This window comes from Staurois parvus, unplaced genomic scaffold (genome assembly GCF_062004578.1).
Source record: "Staurois parvus isolate SC_StPar_1 unplaced genomic scaffold, SC_StPar_1.0 ptg000099l, whole genome shotgun sequence".
NCBI classification, from domain to species: Eukaryota; Metazoa; Chordata; class Amphibia; order Anura; family Ranidae; genus Staurois; species Staurois parvus.
The window spans coordinates 6,078,197-6,090,231 of NW_028317895.1; the positions used below are offsets into that span (position 1 = coordinate 6,078,197).

The 12,035-nt window shown below is 42.9% G+C and overlaps 1 protein-coding gene across 4 annotated transcripts in view; it reads right to left on the reverse strand.

Moving 5' to 3' along the window:
• FAM193B (family with sequence similarity 193 member B) overlaps positions 1 to 12,035 on the reverse strand; it is a 75,421-nt gene that overhangs the window by 36,111 nt on the left and 27,275 nt on the right. For all 4 annotated transcript variants that reach the window (XM_089671142.1, XM_089671141.1, XM_089671140.1 and 1 more), the window contains exon 2: positions 10,705 to 10,947. In XM_089671142.1, coding sequence (XP_089527268.1) covers positions 10,705 to 10,947 — 243 coding nt within the window. The remainder of the gene's footprint in view (positions 1 to 10,704; positions 10,948 to 12,035) is intronic.

Sequence of the window (12,035 nt, forward strand, 5' to 3'; positions counted from 1 at the left end):
AGGAGTTTGTAAACCGAGGTATTACTGTACTTTAAGTGCTCAATTCTTCAACTGTAGTGCAGTACAGATACTCTATAGGGACTCTCCCTCTCCACGCCTGTTCCCTTTGTGAACACATAACTGTCTGTCAAATTAATAAAAGGATTGACCTTGGTGACTGACAGGTGTAATGTTAGGTTAGCCACTTTTTTACCAGGGCAATTTGCTAATTTTTTCAACACGTTATAATCTATGCTACTTTATGGAGTCTTACATGCACCAAGAATTCCCATTCACATATGTGTTTATGCATATATCTGTTCACTTCATAGGTACAATTAGGCTGGTTTCACACGGTTTTGGCCACAGTGCTGGTGTACCCTTGGTTTTCATGCATTTAATCCATGGCTTCCCATATACTTTTCCTTAGGCTGTATGTTTTTGAAGAGTTTTCTAAAACCACACCAAAAGTCCTGCATGCTTCATCTTTGGGGCGCTTTCAGAAAGCACACAAAAAATGCGCAACCCAATAGAAAGTCTGTGAGAAACCACCAGTTTGCTTTAGTTGAGAAAAATGCAAGGCATACTGTGAATGACATAGGACTGCTACAGTGATTACCCGCTTTCTAGGGATCCCATAGGTATGACATATGCATCTTGGCATTGTTCCAGTCTGGACCAATGTAACTACAGGGAAAAAAAAATAGTCATACCAGGCTGGACCAATGTAACCATGCAAAACAAGTCATACCTGGAATTCAACTTTAATTATTATAGTCAGAGCACATACGCTATATTGCCAAAAGTATTGGCACACCCCTCCAAATCACTGGATTCATGTGTTCCAATCACCTCCATGGCCACAGGTGTATAAAATCAAGCACCTAGGCATGCAGACTGCTTCTATAAACATTTGTGAAAGAATGGGTCATTCTCAAGAGCTCAGTGAATTTAAGCATTTTACCGTGATAGGTTACCACCTGTGCAAATAGTTCACCCCTTGAAATTTCCTTGCTACTAAAATATTCCACAGCAGGGGCGGACTGACCATTCGGGCATTGCCCGAGGGCCCGGGGTCAGTAGGGGGCCCGCGAGAGGATCACTGTCCAGTGACAGTGTGGGGAGTGGAGGAGGAGGCGGTGTCAGATCCCGACCCAGAAGTAGCTCACCTGTCACTTCACGTGGGGGCAGAGTGAGTCGGGCGATGGGTCCGGACACTGTGCTGGTGATGGAGCCGGTGGCCAGTGGGAAGGTGAGAGGCATATCATCTATGGGTGTGGGGTGTTCACTGCACACACCCTTCCCCCATGGATGATATGTATCAGGAACAAAGTCGGAGGTGATCGGTGCAGTGGAGAGACAGCACCAATCTCCCTGCATGGATTTCAACGAAGCAGCTGAAAGACTTCCAGCTGCCTCCTTGAAATCCATGCAGAGAGATCGGTGCTGTCACTATCCCTCCACTGCATCGATCATCCCTGACTGTGCATCAGATTTCCCTCCTGGGCCCCCCCCCCTCTGTGCTCCATACCCCCTCTTGCAGGTCTCTGATGCTTCCTCTTGTCTGACAGTGTCCAGCCCCTCTCCCCCATCCTCAGAGGGGAGGCAGAGCAGAGGAGAGAGGATCTTCTCTGCCTCCCCTGTCCAGATCAGCCGTCAGCTCTGTGATTCTCATTCATTCTCTCCCTCTCTCTCTCCTCTTCCTTTCCTCCATCCCCTCCTTTCATTCTTTCCTCCCTCCATTCCATTTCCTTCACTCCTCCCTTCCGTCATCCTTCTAATCCTTCCCTCCCTTTTTTTCCTTCCTTCATCCATTCCCTCCTTCCCTTTTCTTCCTTCCTCTATCCCCTCCGTTCATTCTTTCCTTCCTTCCCTCCCTTCCTTCCTTCTGCTCTCCCTCCCCTTCTTTCCTTCCTTCATCTATTTCATCCCTCCTTTTTCTTCCTTCCTTCCCTCCCCTTCCTTCATTCCATCCTTCATCCATTTTCTTCCTTCCTTCATTCCCTCCCTCCCTTTTCTTCTTTACCTTCATTCCTTCCTCTATCCCCTCCCTTCATTTTTCCTTCCCTTCCTCCTCGTCCTTCAACCATTTCTTCCTTCTTTCTCCCTTTTTTTTCAATCCTTCCTTCCTTCCTTCATCCATCCATCCCCTCATTCTTTCCTCCCTCCCCTCCTTTCATATCCTTCTTCCTGCCTCCCCTCCTTTCATTTCCTTCCTCCTGCCATTCCCTCCCTCCATTTTCTTCCTGCCCTTACTTCCTTTCTCTACTTATTCCCTTTTCTTCCTTCCTTCCTCCCTCCCTCCCCTTCCTCCATCCATTCCCTCCCTCCCTTTTCTTCCTTCCTCCCTTCCTTCCCTCCCCCTCCTTCATTTCTTCCTTCCTCCATCCATTCCCTTCCATGTCTTACTTCCTTCCCTCCCTTCCTCCATCCATTCCATCCCTCCTTTTTCTTCCTTCCTTCATCAATTTCCTTCCTTCCTCCATCTATTTCCGCTCTCCTTTTTCTACTTCTTTCCTCCCCTCCTTCCTTCCCTCCCCTTCATTCCTTCCTTCCCTCCCTTTAATTCCTTACCATCATTCCTTCCCCCATCCCCTCCCTTCATTCTTTCCTCCCTCCACTCCTTTAATTTCCTTCCTTCCTCCCCTCCTTCCTTTCCTTCATTCCTTCCTCCATCCCTCCATCTATTCCCTCTCTTTTCTTCCTTCCTTCCTCCCCTCCTTTACCTTCATTACTTCATCCATCCATTTTCTTTCCTTCCTTCCATCTATTCCCTCCCTCCCTTTTCTTCCTTCCCATCCTTCCTCCCACCCCTCCTTCCTTCCCCTTCCTTCCCTCCCCTTTCTTCCTTCCTCCATCTATTCCCTCCCTTTCTTTCCTTCCTTCCCTCTCTTCCTCCATCCATTCCCTCCCTCCCATCCTAACTTCCACCCTTCCCTCCTTTTCCTTCATTCCTTCCTCCATCCATTTTCTTTCCTTCCTTCCTCCATCCATTCCCTCCCTTTTCTTCTTTCCCTTCCTTCCTCCCACCGCTCCTTCCTTCCCCTTTCTTCCTTCCTCCATCTATTCCCTCCCTTTCCTTCCTTCCTTCCCTCTCTTTCTCCATCCATTCCCTCCCTCCCATCCTAACTTCCTCCCTTCCCTCCTTTTCCTTCATTCCTTCCTCCATCCATTTTCTTTCCTTCATTCCTCCATCCATTCCCTCCCTTTTCTTCTTTCCCTTCCTTCCTCCATCCCCTCCCTTCATTCTTTCCTCCCACCCCTCCTTCCTTCCCTCCCCTTTCTTCCTCCATCCATTCCCTCCCTTTTCTTTCTTCCTTCCTTCCCTCCATCAATCCATTCCCTTCCGATATATAAGGTTCTGTTTATTCATCCCAATCTAATGACAGCCCAACATATACTAGTGCTCCCTACTGACACTGTCCACTGCCCCCACAAAATCATTGTGAAAAAAATAATAGAGAAATTGTAAAAAATAATTACAAAATTAGATAATAAAAATTAAAAAAAATTTTACACCCACACCATTGCTCTGCTGACACCATCCACTGGCCACCCAAAAGCATTTTGAAAAAAAAAAAAAAGATAAAAATAACAAAACATTAATTTGTAAAAAATACAATTGTAAAAAAAAATAAAATAATAATAAAAATGAAGAACTACTGACACCATCCTACACATACTACCCACAGCCATACACTCCGCACTCCTCTCCCTGTGCATACTACCCACTGTCATACACTCCGCACTCCTCTCCCTGTGCATACTACCCACTGTCATACACTCCGCACTCCTTTCCCTGTACATACTGCCCACCGACATACACTCCACGCTGTACATTCCCTAGTTAACATTACCTCATTCTGCACTATAGAAGTCATCTCAGACACTATTTAACCACACCCATTTTAAGCCATGCCCAATTTTTAGCACAATTTAAAAACACACCCCTCCTTTCTCATCCCTTCCTCTCTCACTCCTCCTCCTCTCTCTCACACACACACCCCTCCTCTTTTTCACCCTCTCACTCCTCTCTCTTTCACTTCCCCCACATGGCAGCCATCTTTAAACCTGGAAGTGCCCAGTGGCTTCTACGGAAAGAAGCCGGGAACATTCATGCAGTCTTTGCTTTAGTAAATATTTAAATGCCCCTTCTAAGCAGCTGAGCATAGAATATGTAGGTAGGGTGTTGTGTGGGTCTGGCTTGAGTGTAGGCGGGGATACAGGGGGCCCCATTATCTCTTACTGCCCGGGGGCCCCATGAGTTGTCAGTCCGCCCCTGTTCCACAGTCAACTGTTAGTGGTATTATAACAAAGTGGAAGCAACTGGGAACAACAGCAAGTAAGGCATGAAGTGGTAGCCGCTTAAAATGACAGAGTGGGGTCAGCACATGCTGAAGTGCACAGAAATCATCAACTGTCTGCAGAGTCAATAGCTAAAGACCTTCAGATTCCTGTGGCCTTCAGATTAGCACAACAGTGAGCAGAGAGCTTCAAGGAATGGGTTTCAATGGAATAACAGTTGCATCCAAGCCTTACCTCACCAAGTGCAATGCAAACCATTGGATGCAGTGGTGTAAAGCACGCCTCCACTGGACTCTAGAGCAGTAAAGATGTTCTCTGGAGTGACAAATCACGCTTCTCTGCAACCTGATGGGAAACCGCACCAAACCTGAGGGTACACATGCACTGCGTCCAAACTGCATCGCAGCAGTGTGAAACCAGCCTAATTGTGCATGTGAAATGAACACACATATGCATAAACGCATAGGTGAATGAGCATTCTTGGTGCATGTAAATAGAATAAAATAGCATGTGTTAATGAATGTTTATGTGTTTAAAAAAGGACCCAATGACAAATATCACTACTGTAAACATACAACTACTCTCAAGGGAAACTTACAATATTTTATGATTATCCTGCTGTCAAAGAGTCACTGAGCTGGATATAAAACAATGGATGCACTGCTGCCAATGAGGACAACAATCTGCAGCGAACACCTAGAGATGAAGCAGCTTTATAAAAGAATTTCCTCTAGTTGTTTCATGCTGGGCATTTCAAAGTTCTTTCTGCAGAGCGCAACGTTAGGACTTCCTGACAAGATGCTGGTCTAAACAATGTTTTCGAGACTGCGGAATACAGTCCAGACTTCTGACCTAACTCTATGGCATTTAAAACAACAACTGCACTTTCCTAGCCAAGAATTAAATATACTGCTACATTGTATCGTGGTAAAAAAAAAAAAGGGGGAAATAAACAAAGTCAACACTACACTTAGTTGAAAAAAAAAAATTATATATATATATATATATATATATAAATAAATATATATATATATATATATTTGTGTAATTCCTACCACTGAAATAAGTGGAGGATTGGAATTTATGGAGGAAAGGAGGATTACATTCTGTTCATACATAGTTCTGTTCTGCAACTTCCCATACACTTGTTCTTTAAAGACATTCTCCTATAACAGTGATTCTCAACCTTCCTAATGCCGCGACCCTTTAATACAGTTCCTCATGTTGTGGTGACCCCCAATCCTAAAATTATTTACCCAGTAATTATAATTCATGAAGTGTCGTTTTACCTCCAATACTGCTGCTTTCAACACAGTAGCTGCTTTTAACAGAGTAGCTGCTTTCAGCACAGCAGCTGCTTTCTACACAGTAGCTGCTCTTTACACATCGGAAATATGTGTTTTCCGATGGTCTTAGGCAACCCCTGTGAAAGGATCATTCGATCCCCAAAGGGGTCACGACCCACAGGTTGAGAACCACTGTCCTATAAGGTCCACTTAAAACAGTATCAAACCCAAAAACAGAGATGTAATATATTGCAACTTACCAATGCTTAAAATGTGGTAGCTGAATAAGTTTTTCTTTTTTAGGCTTGTTTGCCTTTATTTTCATCTGGTGATCCTGCCAGCAACACACTTCCTGTCTTAGGCTAGATTTACAGTTGAGCGGGTGGCTGTGGGTATCGCAGCTGTTTCCAAATCACTCTGCTCTGTAGAGATGCACGGGCTATCATTAATTCTTGATGGCATCCCCAAACATCTCAAACCACAGCATGTTTGCGGGTACCACTGGGAAATCGCATGGTGCAAAAGAACCATATAATTTCTCTGCAGTTGCGTTTTGAAAAAGGTGCAAGCCTTTTTTTTTTTTGCAGGAAACACATGCCCATGCAAACAAAGGCCACAAACCCACACAGATGTGTGCCTAGGCTTAGGGAGTCTTTTCTGGATGGAGAAGCACTGTCAGACTCATCTACGGGATGCATAACACCACCCACTCCTCAGACTGTTTTTTACATTCAGCCCACTGGCTTGTTTCCCTCATCCACACACTTGATGTGAATGAGGGAATTCTCCCCCATGAGCTATTGTCTTCTGGCAGTGGGGTGAATTCCCCCCTGTCACAATACACTGACCACCTATAGCCTGCAGTGAAGATCGAGCAGGGAAAATGCAACAGGGTGGTTGTACAGTCAAGCAGTAATCTCAGGGCCCATACGGGAATCGAAATTTGTCCAATCCCTGCTGAACCAGACAAATTTCAATCCAAGTATGGCCGGCTTTAGACTAGCAGATTTATATGGACTTGGGATCCCTTTGACAACGTGCTAGTGCACGAAACAAGTCAGAGAGGAGCTTGCCGCGCTGACGTCACACGCTGCCAGGTCCACATGTAAGGCTGGCAGCCATTTTTATTACTGCTTAGTGGAATCACTGTCATTCCCAGTACTTATTTTCCATTGGAATCTCTACTATATTTATGGTATTGCTGCTTACAACTCTGCATTTATATATAATGGACTGAATACCTACTACAGCTGCAATTATATAAGCTGGTATGCTATTGGCTTAATAATAAAAATACTACACCATATTAGCCTTTTTTTTGGTGGCTTATTCCTGGAGCTGCTTTAAGGTGGATATCCAGTGCTGCTAACTTGCTGTGAAGCCGGGTGTAGTTGATGCCAAGGAGCGGTCCCTGTTTGCTGAGAGGGTTCTAGGTCTGGAGTCCGTACCCAGGGTATAGCGAGTACCTGAGAAGTGCCTTATCCCCATCGGTTCTTAGATGACCACCAGTGCCCTTCTGATTACCATTTATATGCACAATTTGGTTGTGCGTCCGGTGAGTGCAAGCACACCTCTTTTCCTATCCACAAGAAGTCATGAGCACCATATTTATGCAATTCCATTGAGAAATGACCGATATTCTATACATCGGACCATATGACCATACATCGGATGATATTAACACTTTAAGGATTAGTTTATGAACTGTTATACTTTTTCGATGTGCGTTTATGTCACTATTATTCGTCCATCATAGGACGACGCACTTTTGTCACCTTGTGACGCTCATTATCAGCGGTTTAAATATCACTTGTCACTTTATATTGCAATATATGTCAAGTACACTGGTTCTATTTGTGTGTTTTTAGCGCTGCAATTTTGATTTAGATATAAATGAATCACATCTTCTCTCAATGTTCTCACTACCATTCTATCTTACTGTGAAATAGAATATAAATCCGTTGTGCGCTTTCCCAAGTGAAGAAAAATGCAAATGTACAAGGAACTGAAACATGCTCCTCTAAGCGCTGCTATGAAGGTCACCTACATACCCCAAGGCATACTACTAGATAAACATAAAAGGTTGGTGAACTGGAAATATGCCTTTGTTGCATCAGAACTCCGGAAACTGTAATGGATTTCAACAACTGCTATTGTGTCTGCTGTTACACTTCCCAATAGCTTGTTTCCTCATGTTCTTTAAGTCATAAAATGACAGCATTTCTCAACAAAACCCAGTTCTCTTGACAACCAGAAAAACAATGCTAATCATACAGATTACTATGAGCAAGATGAGTTACATCTATTGTGATATACAAAATCAGTTACTATGTTTAAAAAATACTAAACAGAACCTGTCACAAAAAAAACACATCTGCACTGATTTTAAACACTCGCTGCTGCTCAGACCCCCAGCCACCTCAAATGGCTGTGCAGACACAGTGCTTGCTGACAGCTCCGGCTCACCATCCACAGTAGATATGTATATAGCAGCAGTGCACGTCTTCAGAATCCAACAAGAGCTTAATTTGTCATAGTTATAAAGCGTTGGTATCCACTATGTTTTTTAACTGTGACAAATACAAAGCTCTTGTAGGATGCTGAAGATGTGTGCTGATTACATAGTTATGCTCAGTTCACACTAGCTTTGTCAGCAGGTGTCAAGCAGTCATTTGGGAAGCGTTTTTAACGCTTCTCAAAAGCCTATGAAAATTCTGCACATGGCAGCACACAGTGTTCACACTGAAGCGTCACTGCAAAACTAACGCCTCGTGTCCAGTCAGGAGGAGTTGAAGCCTTCCATTCAAGTCTATGGTGTTGCTTCGCAAACGCCTGGCAGGCATTTGCGGTGCGGTTGCGAGGTGTTAAAACCATTTACCTTCATTATAGGTGTTTGTGGTGCGGTTTTAATGCTTGGCAAACGCCTATCAACCACCTCAAAACCACGCATAGGGTGTTTGGGAAGCAGTTGAGGAGCGTTAAAAACGCTTCCCAAACACCTGTCTAAAGCCTGTCAAACACTATAGGGGCGTTTGGCAAGAGTTAGAAATTAAGTCAAGTGTGAACGAGCCCTTAGTCTGGATGAAAAAAGACAAAAGTCCATCCAGTTTAACCATTCAAAAAAAAAAGTTATACTCCTATGCCCACAGTTGATCCAGAGGAAGGCAAAAAAACCCAGCAAAGCATGATCAAATTTGCTCCTGCAAGGGAAAAAATTCCTTCCTGATCCCCCGAGAGGCAATCAGATATTCCCTGCATCAACTTTATCTATAAATGTTCGTATCCAGTTATATTCTGTGCATCTAAGAAATAATCCAGGCCTTTTTTAAAGCAATCCACTGAGCTGGCCAGAACCAACTCTTGAGGGAGTCTATTCCACATGATGCTATATACTTATCCATTATTGGACTTTGTATTTATTTGCAATGCCTTTGAACTTGCTAGAAAATTTGACTATTTCAGGAAGAGTCAAATCTCTAGAAATGAACCCCCCTCCTACCTTGCATATCATATCCCTCTCCACATCTGGAAGTGTCCAAATACTGTCTGTGCTGCCCCAGCTCCTCCACCCCCATCACAAAACCTTTTATGCAGCTTCCGGGTAGAGTACAAAGGGGAATACTACAGAGTGTTACTTGAGTAACAGTTCTGAGTTTGCTGGGACTGCTAACATTTCACGCAAGACAGGGGTGCCTGGCAGTAGTCTCAAGGCTTTTGGATGTCTGTATAAAAAAGGGAGGTTTTTCGAGGCTAATAACAACATGCAGAAAATACATTAATTCCACACATATAATCAGATGGGAAGATTGTTAAAATTATTGGTCTTACAATAGGGTCTCTTTAGAACAGAACTAGGTGATGACTGATCGGAAGGAAGTGATGTAATTATTCCCTCACAGGAAGTTCTCTGTAGGACAGCTCTCATCTTTTGTTAGGAACTGGGAACGTATTAGGATGGTTCTATCAAAAATTACAATCCTCACTCTCCCCAGCTTTTAGTTGGACACGTCTTACTTGTTTCACTAACTGCAGCTGTCAATCATTTAAGAAGGCAGAACACTGGGTGGGACTGGGGAAGCCACACTATTCTGTTTACTGGTGGTCTCTGCCCCTAATGCAAATAGAGAAGCATAGAGGGAATTGCAGAAAGACTATGGCCTTTGAGCTGCGCATTTCTAGTCAGTAGCACTAATCAACAAAAAGATTTGAAAATTATATTTGCTCACTACAGTTTCAACTTACTGCTCTGCAGTGCTGAACAAGGGGGATATTTTATTGCTAATTTACCAATGAATCTCTATGTGTCAGTCGACTCATTGAAATAATGCATTCTCGAAGTGTTCAATACCTTATCTCAACAGTTGGTAAGTAGTCAGGTAAAGTCCGAACCACTGTACTGGTCAATCTACTATGGCTCTTGTGGTTTGTCTACTGACTAAAAGACTTCTCTACATGTAATAAAATAACAAACAGCACGCCAGAAAATTAAAAAGTGCTATAAAACACAGTTTAATTTGAAGTCTTGTAAATGCCATGCACACTGAAATTCAGAGAGCACTTGTTCAACCGTATCTTAGATCACATTACTGCATTATGTTAAACATGGTGCAAAACGGTCCAAGGCAGCGCAGCAAAAGCACACTTGTATTCAAGTGCACTTCAACAGAAATGTGAACCATTTTGTGCATTGTGCTGTATCCCTTTAAAAATTTGCAGTCATGCAGTCAGTGGTACGTTGGCAGCCCATTAATACTTAATTGTCTCTCTTAACATGCAAGTGCATGTTACTGTGTGTGTGTTGCGTCTCACTATAACAGTATAAATGAATCCTAAAAGCTTGATCCACTGTACTAAATTTGGCATACATCACAAATCTCTGTAGGTGACAGCAAGCTATTGCTAGCCAACCACAGTTTATCTAAATTCAACATCCAGGTTTAAAGCATCAATTAAAAAGATTTGAAAAAAAGGAAAAAAACAAACATTCAAAGCACACCAATTAAGCCTAACACAATATGTAGGAAAAAACAACAGAGGGGAGAACAACATAAGTCAGTTACCAAAAACTAGAAAGCCGATGAGGTCAGAACAGCAGAAAGTCCTCAGCGAATTTGAGAATGGATAGAACACTCACCGCTAACGGCTGCTCTGGCATTGCTTGTCTCTCCTCTTCCTCCACGCTTTTCCGGCAGCTCTGGCAAATCCATAGCGGCATTTCCCCCAAAAGGTTCTGTGCCAAGGAAGGCATGAAAGAAGCAGGAATTTCATCCATAGGAGAGAGGACCCCATTGTGAGGCGCTGAACCCAACCAATCTTTCCTTTCTCGGTGACACAAGAGACAGCACGTTTGTACAAACTCGTTTGAAGAAGGCAATACCTAAAATAAAACAGTGATGGATTTCAGAAAACAGGCTAAAACCATAACTGGTCTCAGCTAAATAGGTGTCTAAAATGTTTGTTTCCATTAAAAACCATCTTAACCAAAGAAGCTGCTTAGATAACCACCAACATGTCTTTATCAACATTCTCTCTGAATTACTGTTACCTATACTGTGACTTGGAGAAAAGACAGATTCTCAATAGGAAGAAAATATGGGCTAGACCACCAGGATCCACATTCTGTTTTAGGGTGTCAAGAACACATAGGCAATGCACTGCATTTGTGGCTTCTTTCGGACTGGTCCTAATACAATGGCAGAAAGGGTTCTTTATTACTATAGGAATGGCCAGTTTTGATTGCACACCTTCAATTTTTTTTAAGACATAGTAGGGATGATTTACTAGAACTGGAACACTCAAAATCTGGTGCAGCCATTCATGGTAGCCAATCAGCTTCTAACTTCAGCTTGTTCAATTAAGCTTTGGCAATAAAACCTGGAAGATGATTGGTTTCTCTGCAGAGCTGCACCAGATTTTGAACTGTCCAGTTTTAGTAAATAACCCCCTCTGTATTTTTACCAACAATCATCCTCATCCTTGAAGCCTTCACCAATAAAACATACCAATACATAAGGACTTTTTTTCTATATATACAGGTCATGATCAGATGGAAACCAGTCAAAGCTATACAGTACATATCTGAGCTCCTCAGCATGTGCTCAGATATTTTCATTTTGTAAAAGGATGGAATGTGTTTAAACATTTGGATACATTCAGTTACCCCTAAAGCCATATTTTATGACAGAATTCTTTTAATACTAGAGTCAGACAAAACCTCAAACATTTGGAAAGATTCCTTAAAGCTAAACCTTACCTTTATTCCTGCAGACCTGTAGACAAACCTCTCCTGTGTTGAAAGGTCTTAATCTCCTTTCCCTGCACACTGGCATCTCCACAGCACAAGTATTATAAACTGCAAAAGTTACATTTTATCTTTTGTTTTTTTTTTCATTTTGGATAGACTAAAAAAGGAGGGTTATAACCCCTGCCAGTTTTTATTTTTGTCATCAGTGTCCCACTAAGGAG